The sequence below is a fragment of the Acipenser ruthenus genome, chromosome 54 (genome assembly GCF_902713425.1).
Source record: "Acipenser ruthenus chromosome 54, fAciRut3.2 maternal haplotype, whole genome shotgun sequence".
NCBI classification, from domain to species: Eukaryota; Metazoa; Chordata; class Actinopteri; order Acipenseriformes; family Acipenseridae; genus Acipenser; species Acipenser ruthenus.
The window spans coordinates 4,895,015-4,919,877 of record NC_081242.1 but is presented as its reverse complement, the minus strand read 5'-3'; the positions used below and the strand labels follow the sequence as shown (position 1 = coordinate 4,919,877).

The following is a 24,863-nucleotide window of genomic DNA, read 5'->3' as shown; positions in this document are numbered from 1 at the left end:
AACCTCAGCATACGACCAATGTGTAGTCGTGGCCGAGTGGTTAAGGCGATGGACTCGAAATCCATTGGGGTTTCCCCGCGCAAGTTCGAATCCTGCTGACTACGTTTAAAGTTTTTGTGCTCTGGTGACTGAATTATAACTGCACATTTATTTATACCATTTAACCTATAGAAAATATTGATTGTATAGCCATTAAACAGAGATAGAGTGTAGGCCTATTGCAATTCATTTTTATGTTTCATTTTATACTGCACAATACATTAAAGTGACCCAATTAATGCTGGTCAGTCTTCAATGACATTTTTGGGTAATAAAGTCATATAAACCCTTCCATGAATGTAATATTGAAAATAGCTATACCAATAGTAGTTTTGAAGAAATTTAAAGTACAGCAAGTCATATTTGAGACCTTTAAGCTTAATAAACCTTTAAGTCCATCGCCTTAACCACTTGGCCACGACTACTTTGTGCCCAGTTAAAGAGTGGAGATAGCAGATATCAAGATTTATAAACATATCACACAAATACAAGTGTTCGTTTTTAATAAAACATTGACTCGAAACCACAATCCCTGGTTTAGGAGGCCAGTGCCTTATCCTTTAGGTAACTGGGGCACTTTCATATAGATAGTAGTCAGCGTGACATTACATGACCAGAGGGAAGAAAGCACTTATTTCCCTGTAATTTAATTGCCATGTTATATTATGCATGTGGGAAATATGCTTGAATCCTGATAATAGTATTTTTATATTTGAACAAAGCAATCGGTCACTTTAATTAGCGCATGGTTTAACCACTATTGAGTGTTAACAGTTGTTAATTGACTTGCTGCAAAGTGAACGTTTTGAGCTCAATTTTTATGAGACTTCAAACGCTGACTTTTGTTGCACGAGGCAGGAACTTAAAGAAATAAGTATCCCTGTAAGTTGCCATATATTAGTTTTTAAAAGAAAAGAATGTTCCAACACTACTTTTACAGTTTTTACTTTTTTTTCTACCAACCCCACTACTATACCGTAATTTGGTAACAAAAGATATAGAAATACCTGTGTTTTATCTTCCCTACGTGCTGTGGGTCAACAGCTGAGTCAGCTACGAGATCGAAAAGTAAATGTGCATGTTGTTTATAGAATCCTTTTTTTGTTCACTTTTATTATTTATTTCTTTGCAGATGCCCTTATCCAGGGCAACTTACAATTGTTACATGATACCACATTATTTTTTACATATAATTACCCATTTATACAGTTTTTTTTTTTTTTTACTGGAGCAATCTAGGTAAAATACCTTGCTCAAAGATAAAGCAGCAGTGTCCCCTACCAGGGTTTGAACCCATGACTCTCTGGTCAAGAGTCCAGAGCCCCTAAACACTACTCCACACTGCTGCCCATATATTTTTATTGAGTTGTAGTATACACAGTAACGTTGTAGGATTTTTTTTTTTTTTATTTACAGTGGCGCTCAAAAGTATTCACCCCCCTTGGACTTTTCAAAATGGATTTAATTAGGAGTTTTTGCCACTGATCAACACAAAAAAAGTCTATAAAGTCAAAGTGAAAAATAAAATCTACAAATTGTTCTAAATTAATTACAAATACAAAACAGAAAATAATTGATTGCATAAGTATTCACCCCTTTGAGTCAATATTTGGTAGAGGCACCTTTGGCAGCAATCACCGCCATGAGTCTATTTGGATAAGTCTCTACCAGCTTTGCACATCTGGACACTGCAATTTTTGCCCATTCTTCTTTGCAAAATTGCTCAAGCTCCATCAAGTTGGATGGGGACCTTTGGTGAACAGCAATTTTCAACTCTTTCCACATACTCTCAATTGGACTTAGGTTTGGGCCACTCCAGGACATTGACCTTTTTGTTTTTAAGCCACTCCAGTGTGGCATTTGCTGTATGTTTGGGGTCATTTTCCTGTTGGAAGATGAATCTTCTCCCAAGTCCCAAGCCTCTTGCAGACTTCATTTTTTTCCTCCAGGATTTCTCTGTACTTTGCTGCATCCATTTTGCCCTCTATCTTCACAAGCTTTCCAGGCCCTGACGCAGAGAAGCATCCCCATAGCATGATGCTGCCACCACCATGCTTCACGGTAGGGATGGTGTTCTCAGGATGATGTGTGGTGTTAGGCTTGCGCCAAACATAGTGCTTAGCGTTGAGGCCAAAAAGCTCTATTTTGGTCTCATCAGACCAAAGAATCTTCTTCCACTTGGTATCAGAGTCTCCCCCATGCCTTCTGGCAAACTCTAGCCGAGATTTGATGTGAGTTTTTTTCAACAATGGCTTTCTTTTTGCCACTCTCCCATAAAGGCCAGCTTTGTGAAGCACCCGGGCTATTGTTGCCGTATGCACAGTGTCTCCCAGCTCAGCCGTGGAAGACTGTAACTCCTTTAGAGTTGCCATAGGCCTCTTGGTGGCCTCCCTGACTAGTGCCCTTCTCGCCCGGATACTCAGTTTTTGAGGACTGCCTGTTCTAGACAGATTCACAGTTGTGCCATATTCTCTCCACTTCTTAAGAATGGACTTTACCGTGCTCCGGGGGATATTCAATGCCTTGGAAATGTTCTTATATCCTATCCCTGATTGGTGTTTTTGAAGAACCTTATTCCAGATTTGCTTTGAATGTTCCTTCGTCTTCATGATGTAGTTTTTGTTAGGAAATGTACTAACCAACTGTGGGACCTCCCAGAGACAGGTGTATTTAACCTGAAATCATGTGAAACACCTTAATTGCACACAGGTGGACTCCATTCAGCTAATTACGTGACTTCTAAAGACAATTGGTTGCACCAGAGCTTATTTAGGTGTGTCATAGCAAAGGGGGTGAATACTTATGCAATCAATTATTTTCTGTTTTATATGTGTAATTAATTTAGAACAATTTGTAGATTTTATTTTGCACTTTGACATTATGGACTTTTTTTGTGTTGATCAGTGGCAAAAACTTCTAATTAAATCCATTTTGATTCCATGTTGTAACACAATAAATTGTGGAAAAGACCAAGGGGGGTGAATACTTTTGAGAGCCACTGTACGTCTTCACGATTGATTGTTTGTTATTTTTGAGAATTTAATATTTGTTTGTTTACCTTTTTCACATCGCTGTTGTAGCTGTGATGCTGAAGGTGCAGTGACGTTGTTAACCTGCGACTAATAACTTCAATGTGTTGATTTCTGGGTAATGTAGTTGTTCAGGGCAGGGTCATTAACCTTTGTGTTTATAAGTGTCGGTTTATTGGTTTGGAGGCAGAAAAAGGAAGGACCTTGTGTTATAAAAGGCAGGTGTATCCGGAGATCAGCAGCGCAGCTCAATCTTGCTTGGGACATCTGAAGTATGGACGTTTGGTAGACGCTGGGTTGGACTTTTTACCTTGATCGGAGATAGTTAGTTGTGAAGCTGATGGTGTTCACTGGGGTTGGTTCCACTTTCGGGCGCTATTGTTCTTGCTCTGCAATTGGTTTCAGGTATAGTGTCAAGGAGTTTTTTTTTTTTGCTGGTAGGCTGTGCTATAAATGCATTGTGACATTATAGGAGCCTCCCTGAAACCTGTGAAACATTGACTGGTGGGGAAACAAAAAAAAAGAAAAGGAAGTACTGTACTGTAGTAATATAGCTGCTGTTCGTTTTAATTTATTATTGCTGCTGGATTGTGGTTGGAGTCCTCTGGTGTTTCTGTGGGTGTGTGTGACAAAGAGAGAGCGAACTCTTGTTTTAGATCTCCCTTCCGACCGGTGAGGACGCTGGGGAGGAGGAGCAGACAGAGCCGCGGTGCGCAACGTCACAGACCCGGTCGGGAAGCGCGGTGGCAATCGCGCATTGGCTGACGGCGGTTGCCCTCGCTGACCAATGGGGACGAGACGGGGCGTACAAAAGGGGGCGTGGCCCAGGGTTCTGTTCCTTCTGGCAAGGTACAGTGTGTGTGAGAGAGAGAGAGAGAGAGAGCACGAGCGAGAGCGCATTTTTACTGCAGTGTATACAAGCAGGGGAATAAATAAACGGAATCAGGAGAGTTCTTATTGTGTGTTTGAATATACCTGCTAACCCCTTCACCCTTTGTCTGTCCATAGAGCACTGACGGGACGCTCTGGGAATACTTTGGAGGAGCGCGGACCCGGAAGTGCCGGACTGTGTGCAGTAATTCATCTCGGGGGGAGTGAGGAAGGACGGACTGTGTTTTTGTTTGATTGTCCTTGCGTTTTGGTTTCATTTTCATTTGGGACTGCAACCCCTTTCTTTCCCTTTGTTTGTCGGGTTACACATTGTTGTGTATCCCGGCGCTGTTATTATTATTATTATTATTATTATTATTATTATTATTATTATTGTTGTTTGACCGGGTTACACATTGCTGTGTATCCCGGCGTTATTATTGTTGGATTTTTTCCGTGTTGTGGATTAAAAACCCGGAGTTTTTACCAACAAACCTGGACTGGTCTAGCGATCTTTTACACCACACCCTCAGCCAACCTGTCACACGTGGCGTCAGAAGTGGGATGGATCCAGCCAGTTTTGCGGCGGTGTTGGAGGCTTTGGACAGCCGAAGGGAGGTTGAGGAACGGAGGAGGGAGGAGCGATACACGGCCCTTATCGAGAGGGTCGGGATGGGGATGACGTCAGCAGCAACAACGGGCCCCGTGATGGTTGCCCCGAAGGCCCGGGCCCAGAAAATGACGGTGGAGGATGACCCCGAAGCCTACCTTGTGGCATTCGAGCGGCTGGCCACCACCGCAGCCTGGCCCCGGGAGTACTGGGCGAGCCAACTGGGCCCTTGCTTGATTGGGGAGGCGCAAGCCGCATATCGGGCTATGACTGATGAAGACGCGGCCCAGTACGACTTGGTGAAGCAGGCTATCCTCCGCCGTCTGAACATCACGGGGGAGACCCACCGGGTCAGATTCAGGGAGTTCCGGCGGCCACCAAACACACGACCCAGGGTGGTGGCCCAACGGCTATGCGACCACATGGCGCAATGGCTAAACCCCAGCCAGAAAACTGGGGTTCAGATGGGGGAAGCCATTGTCATGGAACAGTTTTGCCATGTGGTCGGAGGCGAAACGCAGGCCTGGATACGCCGGCACAACCCCACCACCCTGGACCAGGCCGTAGCACTGGCCGAGAACTTCGAGGACTCCCTCATGTCCGCCCAGACCACCTTGCTGAACTACCCCTCCTCCTCCGTTACTAAGGGACCACCACCAAACCCCCCCGGACCAAGACCTGCCAGACCACCGGCCCCGTCGGGCCATCCAAGCTCCTTACCATGGAGGCAGAGGTTGGCTCCCAGCTGGGGTAGAATGGTTTCCCCCGCCCCGCTGTCATACCAGCAGCGGGACAAGTATGTACCGCCCTTGCCCTCTGCCCCACCAGTCTGTTTTAGGTGCCAGCAGCCGGGACACATCGCCAGATACTGCCCGGCCGCCATGGAGTGCGACGTGGCTGCGTGTCATCTGGCATCAGAGACAGGTAAGGAATGGGGAAATGGTCGGGAGGGCCCGTGTGTTGTTGATGTTGTGCTGGGGAAGGTGAAAACCCACGCGTTAGTGGACACCGGGTGTGAGCAGACTTTGATTCGGACAGCTCTCCTTGGCGGTATGTCGTGGCAGCCACGAGGTCAGGTGGCGATCTCCTGTATCCATGGAGATACGGCGACATACCCCACCCTAAAAGTATATCTGTCGGTAGGACCGATAAAGCGCCACCTAGTAGTGGGGGTGGCCGAAAAGTTGCCACACCCAATCATTCTGGGCCGAGACTGGCCGCGATACAAGGATTTAGTAAAAATATCGGCAGCCTCGACCACACGTGTAGGCACGGCAGACCCCCGGGAAAAGGAAGTAATTGGCACCATGTTCCCTTTCCATGCAGAACTGTTTTCTCCACTTTTTCGTCCTAGGAAAACGCACAAGGAGAGACGGAGGGAAAAGTGGGAGGGCGCATCGATCCGACACGGTTGGGGCCTGGCGGGGGAAGGTGGTGATGGTCCCAAACGCCAATCGAAGGGGGTGGGCACCCAGTGTGACCGGACGGGCGAGGTTACTGGACCCTTGAGGGTAGAGACTGCTCCAGCCCCTGTCAATATCCCGGACGTGTGGGCCTCAAGCGCGGACCTAGTGTGGGAGCAGAACAACGATCCCACACTGGTGCACGCTTGGGAACAGGTTCGGTCTATTGAGGGTAAGGATGTTGACGGCATCGGGACGCTGGTATATCCCCATTTTGTGGTGGAGGGGCACTTACTGTATAGGGTAAACCCAGCCCCGGGCACAGGACAGCCTGTCAAACAGTTGATGGTTCCCCCGTCTTGTCGACCAGAGGTCATGAGGCTGGCGCATGACGTCCCCTTTGCAGGACACCTTGGTGTTGACAAGACGAGGGACCGGATACTGGCTCGATTTTATTGGGCCGGACTCTACACCGAAGTGGCGAAATATGTAGCTACCTGCCCGGAATGCCAGAGAGTAGCACCGGGTCGAGTGCGCCCCGCCCCTTTGGTCCCACTGCCTATTGTCTCCACTCCCTTCGAACGCGTTGCAATGGACATAGTTGGGCCAGTGCTGCCTTCTGATTCCGGGTACACGCACATATTAGTGATGGTGGATTATGCGACGCGGTACCCGGAAGCAGTTCCTTTGCGGTCCACTAGTGCCACTGCAATTGCGAAAGAATTAAGTCAGATTATGGCTAGAGTAGGGATCCCAAAAGAAATATTAACTGATCACGGAACAAACTTTTTGTCCAAAACGCTACAGCAGGTGTATAAAATTCTAAAAATACGTCCCATCAGGACGTCCGTTTATCATCCCCAAACGGATGGTCTGGTGGAACGTTTTAACCAAACATTGAAGCACATGTTGAGACGGTTTGTGAGTCAAGAGCAAAAACATTGGGCTACTCTTCTTCCTTACCTACTCTTCGCAGTGAGAGAGGTGCCTCAGAGCTCAACGGGATTTTCCCCCTTTGAGCTGTTATATGGCCGGCAGCCACGGGGCATCCTCGATCTGTTGAGAGAAGGGTGGGAAGAACATAAAAGCTCCTCTAAAAATGTAGTGCAGCATGTGCTCCTACTGCGGGATCGCCTTGATTTAATCGGTCGGTTGGCTCAAGACAACCTTAGATCGGCTCAACATCGGCAACAGCAGCATTACAATACTAATGCACGAATTCGAACTTTTCGGCCAGGAGATAAGGTAATGCTGCTTCTTCCGTCGTTGGAGTCAAAGCTGTGTGCTAAATGGCAGGGGCCATATGAAGTGATACGGGCAGTAGGATTAGTGAATTACGAAATTAGACAGCCTGGTCGCCGAAATAAAACGGAAATTTACCATGTCAACTTATTAAAGCCCTGGAAGGCAAGGGAGGTCTTATTCATAGCCCCAGGCGAGATGGAGGATGACTTAGGACCCTGCATAGAGGCCCCTAGCCCCAGCCAGATTTCAATGGGGGAACAGTTACTTCCGGATCAGCAGGTGGAATTGCGTAAGTTGATTGGGAAATTTGGGGATGTGTTTTCTGACGTGCCCGGCAGAACTAACCTTACTGAATATGCTGTTATTACTCCGCCAGGGGTCACTGTTCGGGAGAGGCCCTACCGGATCCCAGAAAGCCGGCGGAGTGGCGTCCAGAACGAGGTGAGGGCGATGCTTGAACTTGGGGTCATTGAGCCTTCCAGAAGCGAGTGGTGCAGTCCCATTGTTATAGTGGCTAAGAAGGACGGCACTAATCGCTTCTGTGTGGACTTTCGAAAGGTCAATGCTATCGCCAAGTTCGATGCCTACCCCATGCCTCGGATCGACGAACTCCTCGACCGACTGGGAACGGCCAGGTTTATCTCAACTCTGGACCTGACGAAGGGATATTGGCAGATCCCTTTGACCCGCAATTCCTGTGAAAAAACGGCATTTTCAACTCCGGATGGGCTGTTCCATTTTAAAACCATGCCGTTTGGGCTACATGGTGCGCCCGCCGCCTTTCAGAGACTGATGGACGAGGTGTTACATCCCCATCGTGAGTATGCAGCAGCGTATATTGACGATGTGGTTATATATAGCTCCACCTGGAGAGAGCATGTAATTCGACTTACAGCCGTCCTTCAGTCTCTAAGGGCGGCCCGGCTGACAGCCAACCTAAGGAAATGTGCGTTTGCTAAATTAGAGACCCAGTACCTAGGATTTATCATGGGAAATGGACGGGTGAAACCCGTGGCCACCAAAGTCCAGGCTTTGGTGGACGCGGCGGTCCCCAAAACCAAGTCCCAGGTGAGGTCACTATTGGGATTGGCTGGTTATTACCGCCGCTTTATCCCCGAGTATGCCACCGTGGTCAATCCCCTGGTAGACCTCACTAAAAAGTGTGCACCAAATTTAGTTAAGTGGTCAGCAGAGTGTCAGGGAGCGTTTGAGACCATTAAACAAAAACTGTGCCAGGCTCCTGCGCTAATATCACCAGATTTTAGCAAGAGATTCTTCCTCCATACCGACGCGTCAGAGGTTGGTTTGGGGGCGGTCTTGTCTCAGCGAGTTAACGGGGTGGAGCACCCGATTCTTTACATTAGTAAGAAAATGCTTCCTCGGGAGCGCAATTACTCGGTGGTAGAGAAAGAGTGCCTAGCCATTAAATGGGCCACCCACTCCCTCAGATATTACTTGCTGGGACATTCATTTGATCTGGTCACGGACCACGCCCCACTCAGATGGTTAAGCACTATGAAGGATAGCAATGCCCGAATAACTCGGTGGTATTTGGCATTGCAGCCTTATATGTATCATATGGTACATCGTGCAGGGAAAGATCACCAAAATGCGGATTATTTTTCCCGGGAGGGGGGAGTAATGGGAATGGTAGATTTGGCCGAGTGTTCCTTCGGCTCCACTCTGAGCGGTGAGGACGCTGGGGAGGAGGAGCAGACAGAGCCGCGGTGTGCAACGTCACAGACCCGGTCGGGAAGCGCGGTGGCAATCGCGCATTGGCTGACGGCGGTTGCCCTCGCTGACCAATGGGGACGAGACGGGGCGTACAAAAGGGGGCGTGGCCCAGGGTTCTGTTCCTTCTGGCAAGGTACAGTGTGTGTGAGAGAGAGAGAGAGAGAGAGCACGAGCGAGAGCGCATTTTTACTGCAGTGTATACGAGCAGGGGAATAAATAAACGGAATCAGGAGAGTTCTTATTGTGTGTTTGAATATACCTGCTAACCCCTTCACCCTTTGTCTGTCCATAGAGCACTGACGGGACGCTCTGGGAATACTTTGGAGGAGCGCGGACCCGGAAGTGCCGGACTGTGTGCAGTAATTCATCTCGGGGGGAGTGAGGAAGGACGGACTGTGTTTTTGTTTGATTGTCCTTGCGTTTTGGTTTCATTTTCATTTGGGACTGCAACCCCTTTCTTTCCCTTTGTTTGTCGGGTTACACATTGTTGTGTATCCCGGCGCTGTTATTATTATTATTATTATTATTATTATTATTGTTGTTTGACCGGGTTACACATTGCTGTGTATCCCGGCGTTATTATTGTTGGATTTTTTCCGTGTTGTGGATTAAAAACCCGGAGTTTTTACCAACAAACCTGGACTGGTCTAGCGATCTTTTACACCACACCCTCAGCCAACCTGTCACAGTGTGGTATAAGTTATTCCAAAGCGAACAACCCAGTGTTTAAACCTGTTTTTATTTATTTTATATTGTTTACTGTGAAGAAGGCAAGGCTCTTATGTTTTGGGGTTTTACTGCTGTCTGTTTCTTTTTGTTTTTTTATTCAGAGTCCCTGCCCTACCTACTTGGTGACTGGGTTGCTGCTATTGACCATCGTGTGCTTCTCCTCCCCCCCCCCCCCCCCCCCCCCAGCTAATTAGTGGGTGTTGTGATGAGGTCTACAAGACGAATGGCTCGCTTGCACAGCAAGGCAGCCACTTCCTTCTGGAGTACCGAGACCTGAAGAGGGTCTGTCACGTATGTATTCGTGACCCCTCGAAAGCCACATGCAGAACTGAAGGGGGAGAAAACAAAAAAACAGAAGGGAGACCACATCAAAACAAGGGCAACAACGCAGGTAAGACAACTATTAAATGTATTTATCTTAATGCTAGAAGTCTCAGAAACAAAATGTTAGAACTTGAAGCTACTGCACTAACAAGTAACTGCGATGTGACAGAAACTTGGTTATCTGAGAGTGATGGAGACGAATATAATATTAGTGGGTATACACTGTATAGGAAAGACAGGCAGGACAGATGAGGCGGAGGGGTAGCGCTATACATAAGAAATAGTCTTGAAGCCCAGGTGTTAAATCTGGACAAAGAAAACAATGCTGAATCAATATGGGTCAGGATAATGGACAAAAATTCAAAAGGCAATAATAGGAGCATGCTATAGACCGCCAAATTCAGACGCTGAGCAAAATAGTCTGTTATACAATGACATTCGAAATGCGTGTAGAAAAGGAGAAGCCATACTAATGGGAGGTTTCAACTTCCCCCATATAAAATGGGAAAATCCGACGGGGGGCACGACGGACGAAATTGAAATGGTGGAAATGACAAATGACTGCTTCCTAACACAATTTGTCAAGGCACCGACTAGAGGGGACGCATGCCTTGATTTAGTCTTTTCAAATAATGAAGACAGAATAACTAAAACAGAGGTCAGAGAGCCATTGGCAAACTCAGACCACAACATGGTCTCATTTGAAATATCTTTTAAAACCCCAAAAGTAATGACTAAAGCTAAGGTTTACAATTTTAGAAAAGCAAACTATGAAGGTATGAAACAGAGACTAACAGAAGTAGATTGGAGTAAAATAGAGAAAACATCCACAGAAAAAGGATGGCTGTTTTTTAAAAATGTAGTACTAGAGGCGCAAAACAATTACTTCCCAAAAGTAGACAAATCTAAATCTAAAACAAAATGGCCAAAATGGTGTAAGAGATCAATTAAAAAAAATATTCAGCGAAAAAAGGCACTTTACAGAGCGGTTAAAAGGGACCAAAAACAAAGTACACAGAAAGAGTACTTGGAACTACAAACACAAGTCAAAAAGGAAGTTAGAAAGGCCAAGAGAGAGATAGAAATCAATATTGCTAAGGGGGCTAAAACCAATTCCAAAATATTTTTCCAATATTATAACAGCAAGAAAACATTCAGAGAGGAGGTTAAATGTCTAAGAGACACAAATGGCAAAATCATAGATGAAGAAAAAAAAATAGCAAATATATTAAATGATTACTTGTCACAGGTTTTTACAAAGGAGGACACGGACAACATGCCCGACATGTCGACCTGTTCCTATCCAATTTTAAATAACTTTAGGATAACAGAGGCAGAAGTGTTAAAGGGACTAGGAGCTCTTAAAATAAACAATTCCCCTGGGCCAGATGAGATCCTCCCAATAGTACTCAAAGAAATGAAAGAAGTTATTTACAAACCACTAACCAAGATCATGCAACAGTCTCTTGACACAGGGGTTGTACCGACAGACTGGAAAATAGCAAACGTAATACCGATCCACAAAAAGGGAGACAAAACCGAACCAGGTAAATACAGACCAATAAGCCTGACTTCTATTATATGTAAACTTATGGAAACTATAATAAGATCCAAAATGGAAAATTACCTATATAGTAACAATATCCTGGGAGACAGTCAGCATGGTTTTAGGAAAGGGAGATCGAGTCTAACTAACCTACTTGACTTTTTTGAGGATGCAACATTGAAAATGGATAACTGCAAAGCATACGACATGGTTCATTTAGATTTCCAGAAAGCTTTTGACAAAGTCCCGCATAAAAGATTAATTCTCAAACTGAACGCAGTAGGGATTCAAGGAAATGCATGCACATGGATTAGGGAGTGGTTAACATGTAGCAAACAGAAAGTAGTGCTTAGAGGAGAAACCTCAAAATGGAGTGAGGTAACCAGTGGTGTACCACAGGGATCAGTGTTAGGTCCTCTGCTATTCCTAATCTACATTAATGATTTAGATTCTGGTATAGTAAGCAAACTCGTTAAATTTGCAGACGGCACAAAAATAGGAGGAATGGCAAACACTGTTGCAGCAGCAAAGGTCATTCAAAATGATCTAGACAGCATTCAGAATTGGGCAGACACACTGGAGCCTACTGGAGCTGCTAAGGATGGGGCGGAGCACTCTGAGCGACAGCCCTGGAACTGCTCCTAGAACGCTGCTGCATGGACGCACTACACCCTGCGTTCCCCTTACCTTACAGGAGAGCCCGGTTGCCCGCTGCTGCTGTGGCCTGTAGGTGTTGCCTCATGTCACCCAGCGGGTCACCTGCACCTCCGCTGCATACACCCTTTTAAGGTGTGTCTCCATAACGCTGTACTGTGAGTTCGGGCACACAAAGTCCCTAGGTAATCCTCCCTCCGGCAGAGCCTTGACCAAGGCTGCAATGGTGGAATCCACTGGGGGAAAATCTGCCAGGCCCAGCTTCTCCGCCCCTTCCAAGGAAGCAAGCTATGAGGCTTGCTTCACCATGCTTGGCGCCGAGGCCAGACGATCCCAAGAGGAGTCCATGAAGTCTGGGAAAGCTGGGAAAGGATTTGGGCAGGGAGCTACAGCCTGCATCCAGGACACAGACCAGGGGACCTGCAAAAAGGTTGCAGCACGTCCCATCAGTGCTGACATAGAGCTCGAAAGTGGGGGCACACTAGCTTCCAAGGCAACCTCGGAACTAGGCTCCCCCTCGATAGAGAGAGCAGGCTCCTCTCCTTCCTCCATCTCAGTCGGGAAGGAGCCCTCACCCCAGGATACCACTAATCTCCACAGTCCTTCCAAACACTCATTAACAAGGCTAAATGTTTTCACAGCTCATGCGTGATGTAATTCAGACAGAGTCACAGGTGAGGCAGCATCATTCACTGGACGGGGAACCAGAAGCACCTGAAACTCTCCTCAAAGTCTTCTCCTGCAAATGCTCTTACATGTGTGAACTGCAAACTGCCTGTCTTGCAGCTGGATTTAAAGGCACAACATTCAGCAATTGGCAGACATGCAGTAATCAAGCTGCAGAAATTAAGTCAGCACCACATGATTAATGACTAAGTCAGTACCACACATGATATTGTGTTGTTTTATTGTATATGTTTGTTGACAGGACCCCCTTGTAAATGAGATCTAATTCTTTATGGGTTAAATTCCTGTGTATAAAAAAAAATTAGACAAGCATGCATTTAGCTTTGAGGATAGTGAAATATGGCTTGCATTGGCTACTGATAAAAAATTAATTTTCATACATGCTTTCTGCACCACTCATATTAGTGCTATACTACTAAACATTCTGAGGTTTCAAGTGGTATGTTTTCATTTAAAAGGAATCTTGATGTACTTACTGCCAACTCATAGCTAGAGTAAAGTTACATCAACTAATAGTATGAGTGAAAACACTGAAGAAATACACTCCCGCGATTCCAGACAATACAGCAGACATTTGTTTTCTGCATGTATATCAATATATGTAATGTACAAACATTGAATATATGTGAAATGATACATATAATAAAACAACGTGAAATATATTGTTTAGAAACTAAAAACGAATGAACAACAGACTTTATGCTGTGCTTCATATTGTTAATTCCCCCTCATTACTTTGAAAGTATTCATTCTGTGGGAGCAGAAGAGGCCACTGTGGTTCTGTAACTTTGGGCTGTTATTTTTCATTGCTGTTATCTTTCAAAGCCCCTGCTGGTCTCTGATTAACCTGGCATGCAGACAAATATTCTAGCCATGAATTAGCCCCCCCCCCCCCTTTTCTTTGCCTTTCCTTTATATTACAGTGGCTGTCAAAAGTATTCACCCCCTTGGACTTTTCCACCATCTCTGTGGAGCCCGGGACCACCTCAGAAGATGGTGCTGTTTCCCCCCCAGTGGCAGCACCAGGGCCAGGACCCTTGTCGCCAGCAGAGGGGTCAACCTGAGGCGGTTGTTCTTTCGGGGGCCCCTCCTGTGCCCCCTCAGTGACTGCAACTGTAACCGGACCCTCAGTGGCCTGGGGACCGGTTGTCTGGTCTATTTGTTCCAGGGGGAGGGGATCTCCCCCGAGAGCACTACCTTGTGTGCTCTCAGGTTCTTCCCCTCCCTCCAGCCCCTCAGCGGGGGTCGCTTGCATGGGCTCCACGTTGTTGGCGGAACCCACACCTGCCTCAGGATCTTGTTCTGTCTCCCTGTCCTCACCGGGGAGGGAAGCCTGAGGCAGGTACTCTTTTGGGTTCCCCTCCTGTGCTCCCTCAGCGACCTCCGCTGTGACCGACCCCTCGGTGGTAGGCTTCTGGGGCCTCTTGTGTTTCTGGGGGGGGATTTACCCCGAGGGTGCTGCCTGCTCCTCCGGGTTCCTCCCCTCCCTCAGTGGAGCCCTGGACCTCTGCCCCCTCCACAGCAGCACAAGGGCCTGGGCCCTTATCGCCTGTAAAGGAGGGAAGCCGAGGTTTTGGTGTCTTTTGATTTCGGGGGCTTTTCTTTGCCCCCTCAGTGACCTCCCCTGCAGCTGGCCCCTTAATAGTGGAGTTGGGGCTGGTTTTGCTGCACTTTCGTGCGACAGTGGGCAGGTTAGTCTGCACCTTCCTCTTTACAGAGACGGTCCCATGCTGGCAGTGGGGATTCTGTCCCCGGTGGCGCAGTGCTCCTGCCCCTTGGGGTGCTTACTTTTGTGGGTGGCTTTGCCGCACTGCCTTGCAGGATGATCTGGCGAGGGGGTCTCCCTTTCAGGGACTCCCCCTGACCCACCGCCAGATGGTGCGGCGGTGGGCTTTGTCGTCTACTGCTTGCCCCCCCCCCCCAGTGGACTTGGCCGCCTTCCTTTTTCTACGAAGGGGAGTGGTCCACTCGGCAGCCTTCTCCCCCCGTGCACTTTCGGGTGGCGCAGAGAGTCCGGCTGCCTCGGGGACCTCCTCTCCCTTCGCTCCCTCGGATGTTGTTGGGAGGGGGGCGGGTACTTTTTTTTACCCCCTTCTATGGGCTTCTTTGAGGCCCCTGGGGGTGAAGTGGACTCAGAAGGGCGCGGTGCTTTCCGCGGATGTTGTGGCGCTCTGCTTGAGCTTGTGGCAGCTCTTTTTCTGGTGCCCCAGCTCCCTGCGGTGATAGCAGTGAAGGGGACCACAGAACTGCCCTCAACCGCTTCCTGACCCGCCAGGTGGAAGGACAGCATGTGGCGGAGGGGCTGGTCCTTGCAGCCCAGGGGAGTGGGGTGGATTGCTGTCTTTAGCTCCCCCAGGGCCTGCAAGTGGGGCTTAAGCAGGGCATCCTGTATGAATGATGGCACGTTCGACAGGATGACCCTGCTGCCGAGCCCGGCGAGGGGTTCTATGGGGACGAACTACCCCCCTGACGGTAAGACCCTTCTTGATAGCCGTGTTCATGGCGGCCTCCGATTTTAGGAAGAATACAGCATTCCCATACATTTTGGAGGCTGCTGTCTTCACCATCGCCTTGACGAAGGCCTCTATCGAGAGGGAGTCCTTCAAGAGGCACCTGACCCCATGCATCCTGGTAATGTTTTTAAAGGGGGCTGCAGCCTCCCCTGCAGCCACTTGTGCCCACTTTTTTGGGGCCTGTGGAGCCTGTCCACTCATTATTTAATTGTATTTTTGTTTTATTTATTTATTTATTTATTTATTGTTATTTATTTGTATTTATTATTGTTTTGATGATTATTTATTGTTGTTTGTGTATTTGATTATTGTTATTTTAATGTTTATTTATTTAATAGATAACAAAAAACAGACACACCAAACACATTTTTATTTAATTTATTAAAAAAAAATAATAATAATACACAAACACACAATTTTTGGGGGTACAAAATTTGTTTTCCCTTTTTTCCATCTTAAAAGAGGAAATCAAAATAAATCAAAGTTTAAAACAAGACAGTTTTAAACATAAAAAAATCAAACAAAATCAAATAAAAGGGCAAAACAAAGGAGCACATGGCCAGTGCTCCCTGCCTGCCCTTCACCCACTCTGCACACAGCAGAGATGGGGGATTTAAAAACAAATCGATTTTTAACTCAAAACCAAAAACAGATGTGTATATAAAAATAATATTTTTAAAAACACAAAAATAAAACCTTTAAGGTAAAATTAAAAGTTCAATGAAAAGTGTTTTTAAAAAAGAAAGAAAAATAAAATCTCTCCTGCACTTGTTTACAAACACAACTACAGGGAGAGAAAGATAAAAGACAAAAACAGTGTTTTATATAAAAATAAAAGAACTAAATCAAAAGATTTTTAAATCAAACGATGCACTACTACTTTAGAAAAAAAGAAAATGTAAAATGATTTTGAAAATAAAAAGTTTAAACAACTGTTAAATTGAACTGCAGGAGTTCCAGAAAAGTGTGACCTGTCAGTCGTAGTTGTATTATACATCACAATTATTTATCCTGAACACATTGGGCTAGTCTACTTTTATAACTGCCTTCACAGGGCAGATTTTAAGGGGGGCAGGGTTTTTCCCATCTTTATTTAAGCAAGGAGAGAAATATGGAAACATTTTCTCAGTAAATCTCTCTTTAAAAGTGTAGATAGGTCTCATATCACTGGCGTCAAAGAATGCCACCTCCCCCCTGTCAAAGTCCAGCAGAACTCTGATCTTCTCTGGTTTATTCTTCAGAGCAAGTGGTGACGGTTCTGAGGTGCAGACACTGTACCGATCCCCATCCCTCAGGGCTATAGCCCAGTATCCTTCTTCTGGGTTCAGACTGATGCCCCCTTTCCTCTTGCTGGACTCTTTTGTCACACCAAGATCCCATTTAGTTTTGCTCCCCACCTCAACTTCCCAGCAGTGTTTCCCTGCAGTGAATCCCTCAGAGCCCACCACAAAAACACAGTAACCAAACCGCTCTGGGTTGTCAGGAAGCTGCTGTCTATCATCACTGTGTCTCACACTTGTTAGATCCTCAGACAGTATCAGTTCAGGGTGTGCTGTGTTGGGGTCTAGAGTAAGTGGAGCTGCAGGGGAAAACGAGAGACCAGATTAGAAATGAGAATATCTACCTGTACACTAAAGCATTTTAATAAAATAGGAGAGATGAGTTGTATATTCTTTTGCTACATTATTATGCATCATTTCAAATATTAATATTCAACATCAAATCATTTTCAAAACCAGAGACTGACCTGTTAAAATATCACAAAAACACAGCATGTCATCCTGTTTAAATCCTGTAACCAATTACAGTGTGCAAAAACCCTGCCCTCATTGCTGTGAGGGAGTACAGTATATAAATGCTGAACAAATGTCCAGCTGGATGGTTTAAGTATAACTCTGGCTCAAACTCTGGTTAGTGAGAATTGTAGCTGCTCACAGAGTTCTATCACAGAGCTCTAGAACAGAACACTGTGACACTGCTCAGCACTAACATTCTTAGAGATCTGGGAGCATTTTAAAGACAAAGGGCTGAACTCAGGTTTCTTTACAAGAAGTTTCAATGCAGACCAACATGGCATCAGCAAGTATTTTGCTGTCTTGGAATGCTCTTCCAGCTCACCTCAAGAATATGGATAGCTCAAGTGTTTTAATATTGAATTGAGAGGTAATCTCTCTGATGGAAATAACTGTATTTGCTAAAGTCCTGTACATTTCCCTGAATAGTATCATTGATTGCAGATAGCTGTATCTTGTTGCATACACACATTGTCAATAGTGGTTATATGTAACACCCCACCCCCCACCCCTTCTCCTCTGTGATGCCTGCCCCACAGTACTCACTGTATTGAACAATTCCCAGCATCTTCTCCCAGACTTTGTACTTCAGAGAGCCCAGGTGCTTGGCTACATCTATCAGCACTCCTGAAACACACTCTGGATCCTGCAGTGTGCACTCGGCTCTGCAATCATATTCAGGAGTTAGTGCTGCTCTGTGTTTGCATTCAGTACCATACAAAATAGGAAGACAGGCAAGATCTTACATACCTTCTCTTTGTATATTTGTAGTTCTGAAACAATGAAAAACAAAATAGTATTAAAGTTAAATTCAAGACGTTTGTGTTTTTATGAACATAAGGAAAGCATCCCTGGTGGCACAGCACTAGAGTTGGTATTACAATGAAAGCTAAACAAATGATTTATGAGATACGTTGAAGTGGCGAAGGTGGAGTCACAGAAACATATCAGCTACCCTTGTTTTAATTTTCTTCAGCAGCATTAATGAACTGTACTGAGGGGGCATTTTTCTTGTTTTATTTGTATACCAGAAAGAGCAGCACAAGCATTAGATTCTCAGTGATCACAAGAGCAACGTGACTGTGTGTTTATAAGTTTTTTACCTGAAGGAACGAGACTTCTTCTGCTTTCATTTCCCGCTCCATCACTCGGATTGTATCTGAAAGGGTTGCTATTTCTCTTGTAATATTCTCCAACTGGTCTTCTAGGAGTTTTTTCTTTTGTTCCTCTTCCCCCCTCAGTGCAGCTATCCTGGCCTTTTCTTCATCTCGTAGAAACTTGTGAAGTTTTTCAAACTCCTCCTTTATCTGCTTCTCTGTTTGCTGGGCTTGTTTCTGTAACAAGTAAAAGAACACTTTAGAGTTGGTTTGGGTGTTGAGTGAAAATGTATGTTCTGTATTTTTTAAATGAGTAATCTTGTTATTATTATTTGTTTATTTAGCAGACGCATTTATCCAAGGCGACTTACAGAGACTAGGGTGTGTGATCAGCTGCAGAGTCACTTACAACTACGTCTCACCCGAAAGACAAAGCACAAGGAGGTTAAATAACTTGTTCAGGGTCACACAATGAGTCAGTGGCTGAGGTGAGATTTAAACCGGGGACCTTCTGGTTACAAGCCCTTCTCTTTAACCACTGGACCACACAGCCTAATTAGCTTACCTTGATGTGCTTTGCTGTTTTATCACATTCTTTTTTAACTTCATTAAAGGATTCCAGCTTGTCCTGCAAGGGCTTCATTGTAGTCTTGAGTTCTTCCTGAAATGAAAAGAAACATTATTGAATAGTACCAATATGAATGCAGTGTGTGAGAAATCCCCTCAGCACTGTGGTTGACAGTAGACAGTCCTGGAATCCAACAGGGAATCCTGTGTCTAGTCTGGTCAGCTGGGGTCCTGGCTTTCAGTGGCTGAAGATCCCAGTTTGGATCACTGACAGGTAAGAGTTAACTGCGGATTGGGCTTTGATTCTCTATATAGAGCTGAGACTATCAGTTCTACACAGGAGATATGTGTAAAAATAGTGTGACACATAGACAGTTGATCAGACAGCATCCATATGCCTCCAACTTACAGCATGATACCGAACTTTTGCTAAAGATTATCCCTAATAGGTTTAATCAGATTTGGTCAAGCGATACTCTTCATACTCTTATATGTAGGGGAAGAAGATACCACCATTTTTTTTGTAAAATTTTGGTAATATCAAACATATTTTTTTTTCTATAGCATTAATATTAATATGGCAACTTGTATGTGTGCCTCCAAACCCCAAAAAGGGCCTTATTGCATTTATAATCCAGGTCAAACAGTGGATTTGAAAAAAAAAACAGAAATCATGTTTAGATTTTTTTTATCCAAAGTTAAGCTGAGTAAATGAATTGAATTGAAACATACAAAATTAAATATTATTTTTTATATGTGTTGAATTGTACATTGCCATTGAAAAGATCCACCAGGAAGTGAAGTTCAGATGGCACTGAATTCATTTTTTTTCTAAGTGCAAGATGCTGTTGTTTCAGCAGAACGTGGTAGGGGATGAATAAAAATAAATTAAATGTCGGGTGAGTGTGTATATTAACAGATTCCCCAGTTTTGTTTTCATTTTGACAGTGGTTTATTCCAGCTCGGAGACTAATGTTTGAATTTGTATATTCTTCTCCTTGGTCATTTCTTACATTTCCATATAAATCCCTTAGTATTTTGTTAAGCTGTACATTTTCCACAGTTGAGATATGTAATTGAATTTGTTTCTGTTTTAGCCAATCCTGAAAGACGGCAATTGTCCACTTTGTAATTTGTTTTTGGTATTTTTCTCCGTTTTGCTAACTTCCAATTCATTTAACCCCATAACTCTACTTACTACTTTTTGGGATTTTTTTTGGTGGTTCAGTATCTTTAGAGACATCCATATTTCCAGGTAGTTGGTCACTCAGATTTATAGTTTCTGTAACTTTGTAACTGTAAACAAGATGGCTGTTGGTACTGTAAATTCTGTGAAACAGCACAGTGATTTACAATGTGTGATAAGGCTCGAACTGTCAGTATCCATCCAATATACAGACAGCTGGAATTTTGCTCAACCAATCATATTGCTTGTTTCACATTCCATTGCCAGCCCTGGATTAATATATACTGTATATATCTGTGGGGGTTTGACTGACATGATATAATCACACAGAACAAATGATTGGGAGGGCTACATCCCATGTTGTGTGGGCATGCATAAAATACATTTTAATCATTTTCAGATAGGTGGACCATTGTAAACAGCAGGCATATAAATGTGTGCTGTTTGTACTCTAAGAAAAGGATAACAAGAAAGTGAAACTGTCGTGACATATTTTCTTAAAACCAGCACACACATCTTGTATGTAAATAAGGACTGGGAATCCTCAACACAGGCATGCTGTTGTCATGTGAAATTATTCCCTCAGTTATTATGTTGATGAATTATGTATGAATTATTATGTAGGTCTTAGCAAATACTGTCGAGCAGCTTCAAAACAGCCTCAAAAATGGTTTACCCTAGGGCATCTGGCATACTTTAATAAAGGCAATATATGCAGCACGTTCGTTGTCATGTTATTTGTCCCATCCAATAATTTATTTTATTAGTCCGAGTCAAAACAAAGAAAACGTGGCTATTCGAGTCTAAAATTCTAACTACGAAAAAGTAAGTAGCAGGTTGAAGCGAGGTGGCTGAAGCGAAGCTAAATAGATTGTATTTTCTCCAGACACATTAAGATATGCAAAACAATTACCTCCATCTGCATGTGCAGTTTCTTTGGGAAATATCTTGACACGATCAATCACCAAAATATACTTTTCTTTTTTTTTCTTTTTTTTTTTTTTTTTTGCTTTGTCGTACATTTCTACTATTTTGCAGCTGTGACTTTGTCCTACCCCCTACTGCACAGTACAGCTCACAGAAAAGCAGAGGTATGACACAAAAACCGGGCCTGTGTCATACCTCAGAGAGAGAGTAAATGTTATATGTGGACGTTTTTTGTTTGTTTGTTTTTTGCTTAAGTGCAATGCAAACAGGACGGCGAATGAATAAAATGGTCTTTCTACAGAGGGGGATGCGTCCCTTGCGTTGTGCAGTAGTTCATTTAAACGAGGTTGCTTTTTTTCCTCTCCGTACTTGTTCGGTGTGCATTGGCCCCTAAGAGGTGAATTTCTCTGTGACCCCTCAATTTCATGATTTCTGCGAAATCGCAATTTAGGTAGACCCCTACTTATAATAAGCGAAAGTTATATAATTTCATATCAGTGTTTACTACCTGTTTTTACTAGCTATAATATAAAGCCTTCCGTTCTTTATTTTATTGCATAGATTCTGTCACGTTATTTTTTATTGGTGACCTGCTATTTTGACCGATTTGTAATGTCTGTTTTGTTTTTCTTTCTTTTTTATAAATGTTATGCATTCTGTTTGCTCGTTTGTTATTTCTATAATCCGTGATGTTGGTATTTATAGTTTTTATTGTAAAACGCTTTGGGATACTATATTGTAAGTAAAAAGGGCACGAGTGTTCTGCGAATATTGTCCGATTTTTTTGCTTTTTTTTTTTTTTTTTTTAATTGCGACCTGCAGTTGCATGCTCTTTGTTTTACGGTAGCATGCAGCAATAATATTACTTCAATTGGATGTATTCTAGTAGTGTGTAATCTATATTGTGGTCATTTTGAGGACTTGTCTTATTTCAAAGAACTGAAAGAATTCATTTGCTATAATGTATTGTGACTGATTGCTGTGTCAAAAGATAAGTGTGCCATTTTGAGAGATGTCCTGCAGTGTGTTGATATCAGGCTTTTTCTATTTTGTGGACAAACTAGCTTTGTTCTCCAGTTTTAAATATTAATTGTCTAATCCTAACATTTATTAAACATTATAAAATACATTAAGTGTATGTAACATAACTGCTATTTTGAATTATTCCAGCATTTTCTACTATAATTATAGGGGTTATTGGGAGCCTAAAACTTAGTTCCAATCTTCACTACATGTAATTATTAACATGCAAATAAACATTTTTTCTATTCCAACTAAACATGTTTTTTCACAGATCAATTTCTTCATCTTTTTAGGTGTAAAATTGACTGCACTGGCACTGTAAATGTGAAAAGGGAGACGTGCATAGTTGCTCCACATTGAGTAACCCTATAACATCCACTCTGCAGTCTCTAACCCTGAATATATTTTATAGTAGTGAGAGAGAGAGAGAGAGAGAGAGAGAGAGAGAGAGAAAGAGAAATATATAGAGAGAGAGAGAGACACACACACATATATATATATATATATATATATATATATATATATATATATATATATATATATATATATAGTATTTGTATAACAATCACATTTAAAAAAGAAATTACAAAAAAGTTGCTTTCAAACCTTATAATCCCTTGCAGCTTCCGGGACTGGCTGGAACTTGTGATTTCTATGTTTCTCTGAAGTTTGACAAACAACACAGACAGCTTCTTCATCATCCACGCAGAACAGCTTCAATTTTTCATCATGCAAACTGCAGAGCATTCCAGTAGGTTTGTGACTGTGTTCTTTTAAAAAGGACTCCACAATATTCCTGAGCCTGAAATCCACAGGCGGCTGAGGGCCTGAGGACCTCTCCCTGCACACTGGACATTCCCGAGTTTTCTCATCTTGCCAGTAGCGATCCAGACATGCTTTACAGAAGCTGTGGTTACAACGAAGAGTTACAGGATCCTTGAAAATCTCACAGCACACAGCACAAGAAAGCTCTTCTTCCAGACCAGAAGTGTTTGCTGCCATTTCTGTACAAGTCACACCCTGCCTTGCTAACTGTAATGGCTCCTTATAATCAGAGAAGAACTTAAACCTACTTTCACTTTCATTCTAATTTGTTATTACAGATGCAGAATTTAACAACTTTTTAAATTGGAATTTACATTGTTGTTATTAATTTTAGTAGCTCCGTTTTCTAAACTAGATCCATGCTCAATTTCAAATGTATTTCTAAATACAAACTGTTTAATCAAAATAAATTAATTAATTAAAAAAACAAACAAACACAAAAACCCACAGACTTCAGTTTCGTTGTACAGGTGTAATATAGCCAATGCCACAAGGGGGCTACATTGTATTGCATATGTATTTTGACTTAACAAAACTGTATTTAATAGCGTTTTCTTTTTTTTTCTTTTTTTGTAAGTATCTCATTTCTTCTACTCATAAAAAGAAAACGCTTTTAAATACAGTTTTGTTAAGTGCAATTATCGGGTTGTCAAAATTTTGATTTGGTCCCAGCCTTAATGTGCTTAAAAAGGGCAGCAGAGTGGAGTAGTGGTTAGGGCTCTGGACTCTTGACCGGAGGGTCATGGGTTCAATCCCCGGTGGGGACACTGCTGCTGTACCCTTGAGCAAGGTACTTTACCTAGATTGCTCCAGTAAAAACCCAACTGTATAAATGGGTAATTGTATGTAAAAATAATGTGATATCTTGTAAGTCGCCCTGGATAAGGGCGTCTGCTAAGAAATAAATTATTATTATTATTATAGACATTTCAGAATCAGTGTGTTTTTTAAATATAGACAGTGGAGCAGAGACATTAAATCAGGACTATGCTAACCAAACATCACATTGACACGAGGTGTGATTACATTATAAGTTGTGTTGAATGTGTGAGATAATGTAATGTCTATTCAACACATTTAGATGTAGGTCCTACTGTAGGCAGTTTACATGTTTCACTGAGAGAGTCTTGGTCTAATGAATATACTCAACAAAAGATTAATACTCATTATTGTCAAATTACAGTTGAAGTGTATCAGTGTTTCCAATGAACTATTTTAATTGTATTTTATGAATCATACAATACGAAATAAAATCAACCTTTTTATTGCTGAGGAAGCATGTCATATCATGTTCACCTTTTCTTTCGTTATTTGTTGTAACGTTAATACAAATTCTCATATATCTAGAATATTTTCTGTATTTAACTGTATTTCTTTTCAGTTTATAAAGACAAAGGTAAAGGTATACACTTCAAATTACAGTTATTGAACTATTATTAAACTAGTCATTAGATGGACTATAGTGATAGGACTCTAATAGCATCTCACCAGTGGCGTGGCATGACAAAATGGACTGGGGTAGCAGAGTCGTCGCAAAGCCCCCCCGCCCCCGTCGCTCTTTTTTTAAAGTGGCAGCTACCTGTAAGCCACAGATACCTTTCTCCTTGAAAAAGGATTTGTAACCAAATCGACTATGATGTCTCAGCTTTATCACTTTTTTTATTTTAGTGTAAAATAAAAATCAAAATAATTAGATGTTGTAAAGGCATTTGTATTTATCAAAGTATATTTATAAGCAATATCGTGCAAATCCAGCTATCCTCCTAACTGCAGTGCTAACCAAGGAATATTCACTCACTAATGATTTTGACTTTCCCATTGGTTCCTAAAGCACGCCCTTCAAGTGAGGCAGAGAATACCCTGGGAGATTTATGGCCCGCCTCTGCTCACTCTTGATTGGTCACCTGTCTAAAAAATAAAAGGACATTCTTCGACTCGCCTATTGGTTAAACTCACTCAAGACCTTCAACTGAAAAGGAGAATACCCCCAACTGTTTTTTTCTAGCGTCTGGTTGTTGTTTTAGACTTATGCGGGGGAAATGCAGGTCTCTTATTGGCTGAT

General features: G+C 43.3%; 2 protein-coding genes and 1 non-coding gene across 3 annotated transcripts; 1 reads left to right on the top strand and 2 right to left on the bottom strand.

The window, feature by feature from the left end:
• Positions 1–22: 22 nt before the first annotated feature.
• Positions 23–104, top strand: trnas-cga (transfer RNA serine (anticodon CGA)). Its single transcript has one exon. It is a non-coding gene; the product is annotated as a tRNA-Ser (tRNA).
• A 12,768-nt stretch (positions 105–12,872) lies between these two features.
• Positions 12,873–15,497, bottom strand: LOC131723247 (myristoylated alanine-rich C-kinase substrate-like). The gene is made up of 4 exons (XM_059016875.1): positions 15,342–15,497; positions 14,864–15,229; positions 13,776–14,302; positions 12,873–12,969 (listed from the first exon to the last, which is right to left on the bottom strand). The coding sequence occupies exons 1-4, from the start codon at positions 15,495–15,497 to the stop codon at positions 12,873–12,875; spliced, it is 1,146 nt and encodes a 381-aa protein (XP_058872858.1).
• Positions 15,498–15,745: 248 nt separating this feature from the next.
• Positions 15,746–23,057, bottom strand: LOC117398354 (zinc-binding protein A33-like). Its single transcript, XM_033997363.3, has 6 exons — positions 22,583–23,057; positions 18,839–18,934; positions 18,280–18,510; positions 17,927–17,949; positions 17,723–17,841; positions 15,746–16,962 (listed from the first exon to the last, which is right to left on the bottom strand). Exons 1-6 carry the CDS (start codon positions 22,976–22,978, stop codon positions 16,409–16,411), a joined length of 1,419 nt encoding a protein of 472 aa, XP_033853254.3. The 5' UTR covers positions 22,979–23,057; the 3' UTR covers positions 15,746–16,408.
• Positions 23,058–24,863: the final 1,806 nt, after the last annotated feature.

Excerpts from the sequence above, each read along its gene's own strand:
- LOC131723247 (XM_059016875.1), bottom strand. The coding sequence starts at position 15,497 with ATGCATGGGGTCAGGTGCCTCTTGAAGGACTCCCTCTCGATAGAGGCC. Across the intron at positions 15,230-15,341 it reads CTATCAAGAAGGGTCTTACC|GCCCTGGGGGAGCTAAAGAC; the intron begins GTCAGGGGGGTA and ends CCCCACTTGCAG. Across the intron at positions 12,970-13,775 it reads CACTGTAATATAAAGGAAAG|CTGCAAGACAGGCAGTTTGC; the intron begins GCAAAGAAAAGG and ends CTTTAAATCCAG.
- LOC117398354 (XM_033997363.3), bottom strand. The coding sequence starts at position 22,978 with ATGGCAGCAAACACTTCTGGTCTGGAAGAAGAGCTTTCTTGTGCTGTG. Across the intron at positions 18,935-22,582 it reads AAGCTGCAAGGGATTATAAG|GAAGAACTCAAGACTACAAT; the intron begins GTTTGAAAGCAA and ends TTTTCATTTCAG. Across the intron at positions 17,842-17,926 it reads TACAAATATACAAAGAGAAG|AGCCGAGTGCACACTGCAGG; the intron begins GTATGTAAGATC and ends ATATGATTGCAG.